General features: G+C 39.9%; 1 protein-coding gene across 2 annotated transcripts in view; it reads left to right on the top strand.

The window, feature by feature from the left end:
- Positions 1-12,161, top strand: part of CycT (Cyclin T) — a 132,363-nt gene extending 120,202 nt beyond the window's left edge. For both annotated transcript variants that reach the window (XM_071660706.1, XM_071660705.1), the window contains 2 exons: positions 5,290-7,406; positions 10,646-12,161. In XM_071660706.1, the coding sequence (XP_071516807.1) occupies positions 5,290-7,406; positions 10,646-10,696 (2,168 nt within the window). In that variant the 3' untranslated portion in view covers positions 10,697-12,161. The remainder of the gene's footprint in view (positions 1-5,289; positions 7,407-10,645) is intronic.
- Positions 12,162-16,797: the final 4,636 nt, after the last annotated feature.

Here is a 16,797-nt window from a genome sequence, read left to right as displayed (position 1 = left end):
TGACCTGGCATATTTTTATAGACGGGTTTTTCACTCCCTTCAAAATTTGAAAATAATTTTCCGTTTCTCTTTTTCTCATTCATAATCCCCTGTATATTTTAAAGGCCTGGCCTTGATTTGGACTTTTGTCCCTGGCTGTAGCCTTAAAAAAAAAAGTCCACCCTTTCCATTACATTTTTCTGTAGGGCCCACCCTACACATCTATACATCTCTAATGGAATTACTATACCATCATGCATACCTGTCATTGCCTCAAAGACAATGACCTCTCTCTTCTCACATCCCTCAGTGCACCTAGGCCTTTTGCCCCTTCACCCACCCTGTGGTTCACTTCATCACATGGTTCCATTCACTGCTATATCCACTCCTAGATATCTTAGAATGCTCCACTTCCAAGTTCTTTCCATTAAAACTGTCATCTATAACCTATCTCTCTTTACTTTTAATCCAAATAACATTGCATCTATTCATATGAGCTCCTAACTTTCTTCTTTCACACTTTATTCTAAACTTAGATGCCAACTTCTGGAGTTTCTTACCTGAATCTACCACCACTACCTTATCATTGGCAAAGTACAGTTAGCTGAACTGCCAGGCTGCCCACCCACCCCCAACAAGTTGCACACCTACTCTCCTCTCCAAGACCCTTGCATTCACTTCCTTTATGACCCCATCCATAAACAAATTAGATAGCTAAGATGACATCTCAAACACCTGCTGCAGACTCACCTTCACCTGAAGTCACTCACTCTTCTCTCATCCTGCTTACACACACACCCCAGTCTTGATAAGAATTTCGCTCCTTCAAGCAACTCTCCTCCCACACTATTTATTCGCAACACCTGCTACAGAGCATCTCCGTCAATCGTATTATATGCTTTCTTCAGACCCATAAACAACACAAACAAGCCCTGTTTCCTTAAAGTATTTCTTGCACACATTCCTCAAAGTAAACACTTCATGTACACATCCTCTATGACCCTGATGCTTTGTTGTTCCTTATAAGTCTGAAGCACTGCATATGCAACCAACTTCTTAATCACCACTCTCCTTTACAACTTTCCCATACACTTTACCAAGTACATTTAACAAATTTATACCTTTGTAATTTGAACGTCCACTTTTATCCCCTTACTTTTATACATTTGCACTCTACAGGCATTCTGTCAATCCTCAGGAACCTCTCCATAAGCTTTATATACGTTAAGAACCCTAAATGACCAGTCAGCAACACAATTGCCTCCTTCCTTCTGAACTGCAATCCCATCCACACCAGCTGCACTGATATACTTCATCTTGATAAGGCTTCCATGACCTCTTTTCTTTTCAACAGACTGCTTTCCATATCTCTTTCACTTTGCTAACATCCACATCCAAAATGTCCCCCAGCTGCCACTTTATCATTGAACAGATGGTTCCACATTTCTTCTTGACATCTCTTTCCCTTTAGCCCACCCTGCCAATATTCCCATTTGTTCTGTTGTTTTTCTCTCACTGTTAACATCCTTCCCAAGCATTTTTTTTTATTATTTTCCTTGAAGTTTGCTGATAGTCACTCTATCAACTTTCTTTTTTATTACTTGATTGCCGTTTCCTGTGTTAGTGAGGTAATGCCAAGAACAGATGAAGAAAGGCTGCATTGGCTCACATCCATTCTCTATCTATCATGTAATGCACCAAAACCACAGCCCCCTATCCACAATTAAGCCCCACAAATCTTTCCACCAGAAGCTTCACAATCCCAGGTTAGACCATTGATGGCACTTCAAATCCTTTATATGGCATCAGTCCAATTCACCCTTATCCCTTGCATGCCTTTTACCCTTTGGCATGTTCAGCTATAGTTGTTCAAAATCTTTATCACTCCATCATTCTATCTCCAAGCTGGTCACCCCATTTTGCTTTTTCCCTCCTTGTCTTACATATCACATATACCATCTTTATCAACCTTCCATCACAGATTCTCTCCATATGTCCAAGCCATTTCAGTACAACCTTTTCTACTCTGTTAACTATACTCTTTGTATTCCTGCCCCTATCTCTTACCCTTTCTTTATTTTCTTGATCAAATTGCATCACACCATATATTGTCCATAAGCATTTCATTTCCAACATCCCCCTCCTTCACACAGTCTTATCTGAAGCCCATGCCTTTCATCCATATGATAATATTGGGACTACTGTACCTTGAAACATAGTCATTTTTGCCCTCCAAAATAACATTCTCTCTTTCCATACATTCTTCATTGCTCCCAGAACCTTCACACCCTTACCCATTTTTTGACTTGCCTCCTTTTCTATGATTCCCTGTGCTGGCATGTCCTTTCGCTGATATTTAAAGCACTTGATTTCCTCCAATTTTCCTCCATTCAAACTCACATCCCAGCTAACTTGTCTCTCAACTCTGCTAACCTTGCTTTTATTCACTTTTACCATCCTGTGCATGCCTTTCATCCTCATGAATATTCAGGCCCCCATTGCTCAAAATCTTTTTCACTCCATCCTTCCATCTTCTATTTGATCTACCCATTCTCCTTGCTCCCTCCTTTTCTGATGCTTATGTCCTTTTGGTTAACCTTTTGTCACTCATTCCATGTGTCCAGACTATTTCAGCATACCCTCTTTTGCTCCCTCAACCACACACTTTTTATTACCACACATCTTACCCTTTCATTACTTAATCATGCCATATTGACCTCAGACATTTCATTTCCAATGCATCCACCCTCCTTCGCACAACCCTATCTGTTGCTCATGCCTTGCAACCATATAACATTGTTGGGACTGTTATTCTATCAAGCATACCATTATTGCTCTACCAGATAAAGCTCTCTCTCTCTCTACACATTCTCCAGCCTTCGAGGAGAATGAATAATCCTTGCTTGGCTCCTATGTCCTACCCCTGGGGTTAAAGGAGAAAGAATACTTCTCACGTTTTCCAAGTGTCATCAAAGGCAATTAAATAGGGCTGGAGCTGAGGGGCTGGAAGCCCTCTTCTTATATTTGTAATTTTTAAAAAGTTGGACCAGAGGGAGGACTTTATTGAAAAAAAAAAGAATGAGAATAATCTTGTGCAGGTACTTTTCTGGTAATTCATTTCATTCAGTAACATATCATGTGAAGTTATCAGCAATGTTGTATAATGACATTTGTGACTCACATGCTCATGATTATTTAGTTTACTATTGTTTGATTTTGCTCAGGCATTGATTGTGCAGATGATAAGCACAGTGATGGTTCATTGAAAGTAATGCAGTATATAGATCATCTTGATTGGGCACAGGGTATTCGGGTACTTAGTATTTCAAATAGTTGTTTCCTATTATACAGTCCCATAGCCTAGCGGTTAGCATGCCTGTCTCTTGCACAGGGGTCCCGGGTTCGATCCTGGCTGTTGAGGTTTGTATGTTCTATGAAGGTGCGCGTTCATATGCACTTTATTCGTATTCATATACCTCCGCGTTGCACAGTTAGTTTCGGTAAAACGCTATCAGCTGGCTATGTGCGTCTGTTTGGAAATAACCAATATAGACCCCGTTGCTTACCATTGTGAGACGAAGGGTATTCGGATACTTAGTATTTCGAATAGTTGTTTCCTATTATACAGTCCCATAGCCTAGCGGTTAGCATGCCTGTCTCTTGCACAGGGGTCCCGGGTTTGATCCTGGCTGTTGGAGGTTTGTATGTTATATGTATGTCTGTATATGTGTATGATTGAAGGAATAGTGGTTCCAACAATATATATGGTTGCGAGGCATGGGCTATGGATAGAGTTGTGTGGAGGAGGGTGGATGTGTTGGAAATGAGATGTTTGAGGACAATGTGTGGTGTGAGGTGGTTTGATCGAGTAAGTGATGAAAGGGTAAGAGAGATGTGTGGTAATAAAAAGAGTGTGGTTGAGAGAGCAGAAGGGTGTTTTGAAATGGTTTGGTCACATGGAGAGAATGAGTGAGGAAAGATTGACAAAAAGGATGTATGTGTCAAAGGTGGAGGGAACGAGGATAAGTGGGAGACCAAATTGGAGGTGGAAAGATGGAGTGAAAAAGATTTTGAGCTATCTGGGCCTGAACATGCAGGCGAGTGAAAGGCGTGCAAGGAATAGAGTGAATTGGAACATTGTGGTATACTGGGGTCGACTTGCTGTCGATGGATTGAACCAGGGCATGTGAAGCGTTGGGTAAACCAACGAAAGTTTTATGGGGCCTGTATGTGAAAAAGGAGCTGTGGTTTCGGTGCATTATACATGACAGCTAGAGACTGAGTGTGAACGAATGTGGCCTTTGTTGTCTTTTCTTAGTGCTACCTCGTGCGCATGTGGGGGGAGGGGGTTGTCATTTCATGTGTGGTGGGGTGGTGAGGGGAATGAATAAAGGCAGCAAGTGTGAATTATGTACCTGTGTATATATGTATATGTATATGTCTGTGTATGTATATATATGTATATATTGAAATGTATAGTTATGTATATGTGCATGCATGGACATGTATGTATATACATGTGTCTGTGGGTGGGTTGGGCCATTCTTCCGTCTGTTTCCTTGTGCTACCTCGCTAACACGGGAGACAGCGACAAAGTATAATAAAATGGTAATATGAAATAAATGTATATGTTGATATGTATATGGGCATTTATGTACACTTACATGCTATCACACACTCCCACAACTCCTGCTTTGGGAGTAGTGCTACTCCTTCCTAAGCTCTTCTCTTCTCACCATCCCCTGCTGCTTTAGGAGTAGTGCTACTCCTTCCTAAGCTCTTCTCTTCTCACCATCCCCTGACTTTACTCCAAAGACTTTTTCAACCATTCTTCCTCTTTACCCTTGAGCTTCGTTTTACTGTGGTTACATCCACACACATTTAGACACCCCAATCTGAGCCTCCGAGGAGGATGGGCACACCTTGTTTGATGCCTTCTTCCCGTCTCCCCCCCCTCCCCATCCCCCCTCCTCTCTCTCTCTCTCTCTCTCTCTCTCTCTCTCTCTCTCTCTCTCTCTCTCTCTCTCTCTCTCTCTCTCTCACACACACACATTGGTTTTTTTTATGATAGGCACACCAAGTTACTGTAGCTCATCTTATGGTGGTACATCAGGGTCTTCTTCATTGTTGAGTTTGTTGTTTATCAGTCCATCTTTCCATCACATATGTGGTATGAACAGATATTTTTTAGCATTATTTGTATATGTCACTGTTAATTCTGGCACTTTTTCTACTCTGTTTAGTGATATGTTCTCTTGTCCTGTTGTACAAAAGCTTTTAAATCTTTTTAAGATAAATTTTTTCCCTCAGGTTTAAAGGTGCCCCCAGCTCAACCCCACCAACATCAGCAGCCACCAAAGCTCAACCTAAAAGAGTATAATGAGAAACGGGAGAAGGAGCGGCGTGAACGGGAGAAGATGCGAGACAGGGATGTGGTTGATCCACGTGATAAACAATTTGCTTTAGTTGCCACATCACACTCGAGCCAAGCTGTATCTACTACTGTGGCATCCATTGCTACGTCTCATTCAGCCTTGCATTCATCTTTGCCTATTCGTACTAAGAGTGGAAAGAGTAGCAGTGGACGGAGTAGCCATCCTGAGCATGTCAAAGCCTCAGCAGTTCACAGCAGCAATCACAAGACTCATGGGCATGGGGCCACTCAGGTGGCACGTGACTCTCAACCATCTCTAGAGTCATTAAGAGTTAGTGTGGAAGCTCCACGCCAGGAGCAACGGAGGGACATTAGTGCACGTAGTGATAGTGAACGTTATGATAAGGGTAGCAGGACTAGTAGTGTTGTGGATAGTAGATTAACGGGAGTTGATATAAAACCTAGTGTATCAGATATTAGACAGCAACAGATGTTAGATATAAAACCTTCTAGACAATCTTTAGATTCATCATTAATAGAGAGAAAAAAAGAAATAAAACTTGAACAGAAAACTGCAGAACGTAAACCTCCCGAGCCAAAGCAAGAGCAAGTGAAAATAAAGACAGATATAAAAACAGAGATAAAAGCAGAGCCCAAGGAAGAAGTGAAATCACAGTACAATACAATTTTTAACAACAGTAACATAAATGAATATGATCTTATTGACTATCGAAATGAAAATAGTTTACGTAATTTGAGTGATGAACCCCCAGAGGAGCTATTCGATAACTCTGACACAGAAACTAAACCAGATATTTCAGCCATATTAGAAGATAATAGTTTATTACCCCCTCCAGTCCAACAAAAGAGCAAGTCTCCTGTATCCTGCCAGCAGCAAGTCGGACACCAGGCTCAGCATCAACAGCACCCCAGCAGTGGCCTCACTGCAACAAACATTAGTGGTGTAAGTGGTAATGGCGATCAACGGGTAAGTGAAAATGTAGTCACAGCAACAGCGCCTAATTATCACAGTGCACGACACCATCATACCTCCACTAATGGTTCAGTACCTGCTCCACCACCTGCCCAGATCACTCCTCAGTCTCTGAAGAGTTCAAATAGTAGAAGATCTAGAGATGGTGAGAGAAGAAACAGTGAACGTGGTGAGGCTGAGTTGGTACCAGTTGTTACAAAGTTGGAGGATACAAGGTATCGCACTGTTCTTAGTGATCCAGGCACCCCAGTCAAAGTTCGACCTGAAGCACCAAACGTTGCAGCTGCCAATTCAACCTCAAAGCCACCTGCTCAGTCATACAGTACTCCTTCAGCTGTAAATTCAGACTCAGTACAGAAGAATACCAGTGAACCAGTTTTACGTGTGAAGGTTCCACAGCCTGAGCACATGAAAGAGCCCCAGGCAGATCCTACTCCTGGTGCTGGGACTGGTAATGTTGTTGCAGAACAAAAGAAACACAGACATGAATATCCACACCACAAGCACAAAGAGAAAAAGAAGCATAAACATAAAGAAAAAGATAAGCACAAGGACAGGGAACATAAAGAACACAAGAGGGAGAAAAAGCACAAAAAGCACAAGGATAGAGAAAAGGAGAAAGAAAAATTACGTAGTAATGGGGATGGTGGTACTGGACCTATTAAGATTACCATAGCCAAGGACAAAATTTTGTATACACCTGAGTCTGCTTCAGTTCCGCTACGCACTCATACAACCACTACGCCAACCTCAGTTACCGTACCTACCACAACTGCCAGTACCACTCCTGGAATCCCAAAGTTCAAGATCCACAAGTCAAGATTCACCAAAAAGGATCTGTTTGGTGGCACATCCTCCACCTCTCCAGAGAGTAGTCCTGCTGGCGATTTGACTCGTGACACTCCTACTACCTCTTTGAAAATCAAGATCAGCCGGGAGCGCCTTCGTCCAGATAAGGAATCAAGAAAACGAGATAGAGACCACAGTCCTGGCGATGTCCATGCAGCGAAGATCTCACGCTCTGGCAGTGAGGCCCGGCCCACCCATGTTGCCCCTCAGGTGGGTGGTGGTCATTATAGACCTCCAGGTGTTGGGGTTATTACTTATCAACAGTATCCTCAGCAGCAGCAGACGAAGCACTTACCTCCCCACCACATGAGGCCACAGCATTCCCATTATCCCAGTGCCCCTCCACCATCTGGCATGATGCCCATGGTTCAGGCTGGGCCCTATACATATCAGCAGTTTTATCAGTACACAATTCCACCACCCAATTTCAGTTACCCTCCACCTCCGTATCCTCCCTTACCCCATCATTCTCATTCACCTTTGCCTTACATACAAGCGCCACCACCAGTTTATATGCATGCCCAGCCTCCACCTCCTCAAGCATGCACCACCTCAAATCCTCCTCTCCCTTCAGAGCCACCACCTCCCACTCCTCCCCCACCACCCCCAGAATAACGTCTGTTACTTGTTTAGATTTTGTTGTAAGTTCCCTCAGTGGAACTTCACAAAATGATGTAAATCTATATCTATAGATTATGCCATTGTTATAGAGCAAATATTTATTTATTTTTTTAATCAATTACTTTTCTTGTTTTATTATAGAATTACATTCTATTACCATAGACTTCAACTCAGGTGTTCAATTATAAACACAGTAGAATATTAGGAATATACTTCCTTTGCAAGTACTGCATTTAAACCAATACAGTAATAACTTACATTACAACTTTTTTCATGAAGTATACCACATTACAGTGTAATGCATTGCCAAATATAATGTATGTTCTTGCTTTGCTATATGAAATCTGCAATTCTCTTAGAAACTTGTTGTACATCCCTATGTAGTATTTTTTGCACATTGAGAAGAAAGGGTCACCCTTTAAATGTGAGAAATAGGCTTCACACAAGAAAGTACAACAGATTAGTATGTGCAATGCCTTGAAGCACAATTTAGTCATCAGGTTACATGATTAATAAGTGCTGTGTACAAAATTCCATCTCATGAGTAAAATAAGTGGTTTGATTTTGGTTACTGGTGTGAAATTACTTTTGGCCAAATACTATGCCATGTTTCTTAAAGGAAATAATCCTCCCTAAAGACTCCAATTATGGACAGAATCGTTCAATAAGGCTGGGTCATAAAGGAAACATGTCAGAAAAAAAGGCTAATCTAAGTTTTTGAGTGAGAAAACTTACAACCTGAAAAGAGGCAGACTATATTTGTTTGGATAGAATTGAGAATGAAAAAGTTTTATGCTTAGAAGTGTAGTTCAAGCAAGACAGCTAACCCTTAAGTTACCACACAGTTTTATGATGCAGTGGAATGCTGATTATTGTGTGATGGAACTAGATGCTGAGGCATATAAGCAGTCAGCTGTTAGGAACAGAAGCCAAAGTTTTATCTATAGAAGAGGGGAAAGAACTAGCAGCCTGGTATAGGAAAAGTGGATTGCTAGAATCACCCCAGATATAGAACAGTATTCCGAACAAGGATGAGTGAATCCTTTGTATTATATTGGAGTAGATTATTTGAAATGAATAATTTCAGGATATAGATAAGACTCCAAAGTTTTTTAGAAGCAGGCTCTGTTATTTGTGTAATGTGAGGTTTCTAGGGTAAATTAGATGCCATTGAGAAGGGGAATAATGGGCCATTAAATGGAAATGGAGATGGGGAAGATAATGAGGATTTTAGGAGTGACGTACTTGTTTTTTAGGTGCTGTAAGATTAGCTGGACTACAGCTTTCTCCACAAGTAACCTTGCTAAGATTCAAGATAAAAGTAGTGATGAGTCATTTATTGAGCAAAACAAGGTAAAGCAGATGAAGAGGACATGGAAGAATACAGAGTTATCTGTGAATTGGGTTATATATTTCTGTAATTGAACTATGTCTTCAAAAGTTGCTTCAAACAGCATAATTCAATACTTTGTGGCCATACGTGTTAACTGCAGTATTCTCAAGTGTGCAACAGCTGTTGAGCAGTAAAGTGGAGAGAAGACTGATGCACTCAAGGAAGAAGGAAAAAAAAAACTGCTGGCCACTATATTCATGATTGCTCACTGGAGATATCCAAGGAAACCCTCATGTGATCTAGTTTCCATCTGGTTGTATTTGAATTATTGGAGGTAGATTTTGATATATAAAAGGAGCTTTATCTAACTTGACTATTATGATTTTCTTACCAGTATTTAGTTCAACTTTGAAGTAACTTTTTTTTTTCTTTTTTTTTTTTTTTTTTTTGCAATATGCACTTGCCACAAACCCAATAGATGTGCACAACATTTGCTCAAAGGATTTTTATTGGTGAGCTTATTAGGTTCTCCTGAGAAGTAATGTTCCTCCATGACAAACTAGATATATATATATAGTATGCTAAGCATGGGGGAATTGGGTGATTAGTTTAATGAAATGGGTATGTAAACTCAAAATAGATTCCATTAAGTTAACTTTTGGCATTCCTAGTAGAATTTTGGATTGTATAGGTATATATTCTACATATTTAATCTGGGTTTAATATATTAGCAATCTCTCTCTCTCTCTCTCTCTCTCTCTCTCTCTCTCTCTCTCTCTCTCTCTCTCTCTCTCTCTCTCTCTCTCTCTATCTATCTATCTATCTATCTATCTATCTATCTCTATCTATCTATCTATCTATCTATTTTCTTACTCAGAATGAGACAACACAAATGTAAACCACTCTCCTTGTAACACACACACACATGCATGCATGCATCCAGAGAGTTAAAGACTGTTAGGTGAGTGTAAATAGATATAGGGCAGCATGAGTGTAAACTCTCTCAAACCCATAAATAGTTATCACATATATGCTCACACTCAAAAGAGCTTCCCATGACTTGCTTGTTGGTGTGGTGCATTGTCTTTGTTTTACTTGTACCTGTTTGTAAATACAATTGATTATATATATATTCATGGATATTTTTGTTACACTAGATTGTTTGTAATTATACAGTATATTGTTATAGAGTATGCACATTTCTATAAATAATATTTGTTTTGTGGATTTCCTCTAAAGTCAACTTAGTCTGCCTTGAAATGTAGTACCTGGTGTTTCCTGCATGTATAGTGCTTCCTTATCATCCATACTTTAGTTTTGGTACTCACTTATAATTGCTTTTGTTTTGCCTTGATATTTAGAAACCTTCTTAGAGAAACACATATATTGTGTAGATATATGTATAAAAACATGTTTCTTCTTTAAACTTGAAAGTGGTGTACTAATATAAGCAGTTTCCCTGGTGGTTTCTGAGTGGTGTTTGGATGCTTTGCAGGTACCCATAAAGGACTTGGATCCCAGTAGGTGGAGCTCTCAGAGGCAGTAGTACTAGCAAACAGTTGTAGGTAACTGACCTGACATGACCTAGCCTCCCTGACCCATCATGAGCTGGTGTTATGTTCCCTTACCTGACCTTGGCCACAAGGCAAATATATTAATGGCACTTACATTATAGTGCCCCTCATGTCTTTTGAGTTGCAAAGGGCTTATAGACGTAATCAAAGAGAAATGTACAGTTGATTATTCTTAGATAAAATTGAGTGTGGTACTTTAAATGTGTCAGTAGTTAAGCTAGTTTTGTGAGCCAGGAGGTGAGCGAGTGAGTGGCGTGGACCAGCTCGGGGAGGGTCGGGAGTGTGGGGCTGTGCTGGTGGTGGGTGCAGGTGGTTGGATATGGCCTTTCTCAACATGTGTAGTGTATTCTGCTAATGTCTGCTTAGTTGGGTTTGGCTCTTCACCAGCCTACACTGGGAAGTCCTTGTTGCAACTCCTTATGTTTATGCAGTCTTTGTTTCCTTTGGCACACTAATGGGTCAGTTGGCAGGCAGTTGTGAGTTTCTTAGCTAAGCATTCCATGACTAGTCAAGTCAGTGTTAGTACATCCCAGAAAGTAGGGCGTCCCCAGACCCTTAGCCCCTCTCATCTGTGCCGCTCACATCCCACCACCTGTAACAGCCAGCTTGGGTAACCAAAACTTGTCCATGCTTGGTCAGTGCGGCAGCGTGTCAGGCTCAGTGCGCTTCTACTTGCTAGTACACACAAGAGCCCTGAGAGCCATGGGCTGCTGCAGAAACCATCCCTCCTCTGTGGCTGTTCGGGATCCTCCTCAGCACTGGAGGACGAGGCACTGCACAGGTCTTCTGGTCATCGGCTGTGATGCGTCACCACCACGGCCTGTTGCCGCTACGGCTGTGGTAGTGACACCCTTAGTCTCAACATTTTCGCTTCATATTGACTCTTTTTCCCCTATCCCCACAACATGACTTTAAAATCAGAAAATCATCTATACTTAAAATGTTTAATCTTGAATTGCTCGTTTTGTATCGTACTTACTACTTATGCATCATAATCATACTACGCAGAGCTTGTATCATCAGCATGTATGTGTTATGTTGTGAGGGTTTTTTAATCTGAAAATAGTCTTCTCTGTGAGAAGATTTGTTGGAACTCTGTTGTATTTGTAATGGAGTTTCTCGTAGTTTCCCAACGTCCCTGTGACTTTGGAAACTAACTTTGGTTCATACGCCTCAGGTACTCTCATGGTAACACCAACAGTCATATTTACCCGGCATAACATGAAATAACCATTTCTGTTTATATATATTTATTATTTACTATTAATGTTATTCTTGTGTTGTTAGTTTGTGGACTGAAAAATATTGATGCATCTGGCGAAGGAAACTGTTCAAGTTTTGCTCAATGCTTTTTGTGATGAAACATGGACAAACCACATGCATTAGTTTTTGTATAGCAGTTGTTGTACAAAATGAAACAATGTTTTTGTAAACTGACATGCTTTTTATTTCTATTTGCCTTATGGTGTTAGTGCTTATAAGAATGCTATTTTATGAATTATTCAATCTTCTTGATAACATTTGCTTTATATCTTTGAAGTGGAGAAAAAAATTTTCAGGATTAGATGAGTGAGTATATGCTATATATATATATATATATATATATATATATATATATATATATATGTGTGTGGCACTAAAGGTTATGTGGACCAACAGTCATATGCGTTTTGATTTCAGCTTAGAAATTCATACACTAAATATAAAGAAAACAAGTTTCCTTTATAGTGCTGTTGTTTTTGACTATTGAAATAAGTTTCAGTATATTGTAAATAACATGGTTTGTTACTGAAACAACAATATTAAAGAAAGAATGTAGTAGCTTTAGGAGATAACTTCAGTTCTTGCATCTTGATAAGACTTCTTACAGAAATGTTTGTGCAGCTAGGGACCTTGTACATAGGTATTATTTGTCTCTATAGAAATAAAGTTTTACAGGAATTTCTCCTAGCCATTTTTTTGTGCTCTCGTCTTCGAATAACATCCTAGTGAGGATTTTAAGGTCTGTTGCATTTGCATTCATTTGTATCAGTTCGTACTAATTTGAATTTTCATCCAAGTTTGACTGCAGGTAGAACTACAAAAGTTGGAATTTGGGAAGTTACAGGTTGATAAACATATGACGTGGAAGCCTTTAAGAAAAGCAGTGATCAGAGTTGTGTATGACATACAGGAAGAAGAATTAAAAAGTTACTTTAGTGGCAGTAGAACATTAGAAACGGAAGAAAGCTGTGCATTACATCCTTTTGATTGAAACCTGAAGTAAATACAGCAGTTATCAGAATTATGTGTTGGACATAAGAAAAAGAACTAGAAAATTGTTAAGGAAGTTTACTGTGCATAGTGTTTTTGTGAGAATCCCCATCTAAAGATATGCATGGGTTTGAGGTACACAGAGTGGTAGAATTATGAAAGATTAAACAAAGAAAACTATAATGAAACATATTGGTACAGTGCAGGGTGAGGAGGAGAGGTACACCGTAGATGAAAAGGTTAGATGTAGCGAGAGAATTGAGTAGGGTTAGGGACATTTCAGGTGAAGATGCTTAGTGGTGATTGGACATTGGATACATTGGAAAAAATTTATATAAGGAGGTGGTTACAAATGGAGATGTTGGTCCTGTATGTTAAAGCCATTGTGAATGAAAACTGAAAAAGTAAGATTTGTGTGTCAGTGTTTCTCTTTAACACACGGTATGGATTTAGGATATTTTGTTGCTTGGAGGATGTGTACCTGATGTACTGCTATAATTGTCATAGATTTAATATAGAAACACTGCGTATCCCTCATCTGCTGTATAGTGTAATAGCGAGGACATAAATAGTAGAGACTTTAAGAACATTTCTCATCAAGATTCCTGAAAGATTTAGCCTCAAGATTGATTCCACAGTACATCATTTATCTCTTGATCAGTAATGTTGGCCCATTATATGATTGTAGATGTCACCATATGACATCAAGTACACTTTTATTTGTGTCTCAAATACTGTTAGTTTGATTTTTTTTTTTTTTTTTTTTTTTTTTTTTTTTTTTTTTTTGCCGCTGTCTCCCGCGTTTGCGAGGTAGCGCAAGGAAACAGACGAAAGAAATGGCCCAACCCACCCCCATACACATGTATATACATACGTCCACACACGCAAATATACATACCTACACAGCTTTCCATGGTTTACCCCAGACGCTTCACATGCCTTGATTCAATCCACTGACAGCACGTCCACCCCGGTATACCACATCGCTCCAATTCACTCTATTCCTTGCCCTCCTTTCACCCTCCTGCATGTTCAGGCCCCGATCACACAAAATCTTTTTCACTCCATCTTTCCACCTCCAATTTGGTCTCCCTCTTCTCCTCGTTCCCTCCACCTCCGACACATATATCCTCTTGGTCAATCTTTCCTCACTCATTCTCTCCATGTGCCCAAACCATTTCAAAACACCCTCTTCTGCTCTCTCAACCACGCTCTTTTTATTTCCACACATCTCTCTTACCCTTACGTTACTTACTCGATCAAACCACCTCACACCACACATTGTCCTCAAACATCTCATTTCCAGCACATCCATCCTCCTGCGCACAACTCTATCAGTAGTCCACGCCTCGCAACCATACAACATTGTTGGAACCACTATTCCTTCAAACATACCCATTTTTGCTTTCCGAGATAATGTTCTCGACTTCCACACATTCTTCAAGGCTCCCAGAATTTTCGCCCCCTCCCCCACCCTATGATCCACTTCCGCTTCCATGGTTCCATCCGCTGCCAGATCCACTCCCAGATATCTAAAACACTTTACTTCCTCCAGTTTTTCTCCATTCAAACTTACCTCCCAACTGACTTGACCCTCAACCCTACTGTACCTAATAACCTTGCTCTTATTCACATTTACTCCTAACTTTCTTCTTTCACACACTTTACCAAACTCAGTCACCAGCTTCTGCAGTTTCTCACATGAATCAGCCACCAGCGTTGTATCATCAGCGAACAACAATTTGAACATGTGGCTATAAAAAACTTTTGAGATCCCACCCATCCTCAAAAACGCAAGAAATACTTCATCTTCGCAGGTTTCTTGCTTATGATACATGTTTTCTTTCATCATGTCCTTCGATTTACATATCACTAGACTTTTACTAGATCATTAGGGTTTCTAAACAGTTTCTAGTTCTGCCAGTTAGATGCATTACAATGGGAGAAAGGAACTTCTTTTAGATATGAGTCTTGCATTTACTTCATTTGCTGAGAGTGAGAGCCATATCAGGGAGTTTAAGGTATTATCTGCAACAAAACATTCATTTATAGATGATTCATAGTACAGAGTGTTTTAGAAACTTGGATTTGAATATCCCACAGTCATTCTTGATTCATCCTAGTTATGCTAATGTCAACCTAAACCTGCAACGAAGTTACCATATCTTGTTTACATATTCTTGACTTTATTCAGTGTTTAAAATTCAGTGTTTAAAAGTACTCATCTGCATTGATCTTCATACAGTTATTACGTTAGACTTTAAGTAACTTATTATTTGTAAAGGTAAATATTACTGCTTTTATGGCAGTTCTCTTATTCTCGATCACAGCGTACCATACAGTGCAGGGGCTTTTGGATAAATTTCCCCTACAGGACACATTGTTATCAAATACTAAAGCCAATAAAGGTAAAGAACATATGCATACTCCATTTAGTAGGTGGGTATTCACATAAATGAAGGATCTATGTGTACAATTTACATTTTTTAATGTGTATTCCATTTGCTTATAGTCTAGTACTTGTTCAAATTAACTTACATATACACAGTACATAGTTATTTTACAGCTTTCTTGTCATCATGTCATCCACATCATTGATGGGATTAACAATATGTGGTAAGTACAGGGCATGAATATACTGTACACTTCCAGATTATGGTAGATAACTAGATGTGCAGGGGGGAAAATATGTTTGAGTACTGTTAAAACATGAGTCTTGTGAAAGGTAATAGATTTGGTCAGGTTTTTGGTGCTACTTTCTGAAAGCCTGCATTGATAACACTTTGCAAATTTTTTTTTCCTGGGAAATGTATTTTCTAATTGATTGTCTAAAAAGTATAGAAAATGGCTATTATTCCCTTGAAACTTTTGCTTTTGTGATCAGGACTGATATTTTGAAATTTTTCTATTTTTCAGAATATTCCAGATAGATTCAGTGCTGAGTAGCTGATATAGAACTTTCTAGAAGTTTCCATTAATGTAAATAGTATTTAAAGGGGGGAGGAAGATGTTGTAGATCCAGATTACAATTTCAGAGTTGCAGCTGAGGAGAGAAACCCATGCTACTTCAATCAAAAAGACTTCATTGGCTTGATCAGAGATCTTGGTCTCATAAAGTCTGATGCCAAGTTTTTGACATCTAGGCTTAAGCATTGGAACTTGTTGGATGAAATTATGCAAATTGCAGATCAGAGGAAGCATTACCTAAGCTTTTCCAGCTTCTTTACGCATCATGATGGGCTCTGCTTCTGCCACAATGTAACTAGTCTGTTCAAGGCAATCGGAATTGCCTGTAAGCCAAATTATTCGTGTCTCTTTATTGACAACTCGTCCAGGAGCCTCAAAGCCATGCTGCTCAATAACAGGCACAAGTACCAGTCTCTTCTCGTGGCTCACTCGATGCACCTCAAAGACCTTGCTAGATGCCTTGAAACATGGCATTCCTGTTGGGTCTTCAAGGTGGCTTTACCAAGTTTGCCTGCTGTCTTTGCCTTTGGGACAGCAGGGACACCGCAGTGCACTACCACAGGTGGGACGGCTACAGTGGACTGAATTCTTTGTGGGATCAATGTCAAGTGGGAGCCACTGGCGGACCCCTTGAAGATGTTGATGCCACCACTATACATAGAATTAGGCCTTATGAAAAAATTTTCACCTCTAGATAGGAGTGTGCAGCCTTCAAGTACCTTCAAGACTTCTTTCCAAAGCTGTCTTAGGCAAAGTTCAAAGCTGGTGTCTTTGTCGGACCACAGATAAAGAATTTAGAATGCAAGGGATTCCCCAAGAAGTTCACTAGGAAGGAGAAAGCAGCTTGGTACAG

This window comes from Panulirus ornatus, chromosome 72, assembly GCF_036320965.1.
Source record: "Panulirus ornatus isolate Po-2019 chromosome 72, ASM3632096v1, whole genome shotgun sequence".
In the NCBI taxonomy this organism is placed as follows: domain Eukaryota; kingdom Metazoa; phylum Arthropoda; class Malacostraca; order Decapoda; family Palinuridae; genus Panulirus; species Panulirus ornatus.
This window is presented reverse-complemented; position numbering and strand designations above follow the sequence as displayed.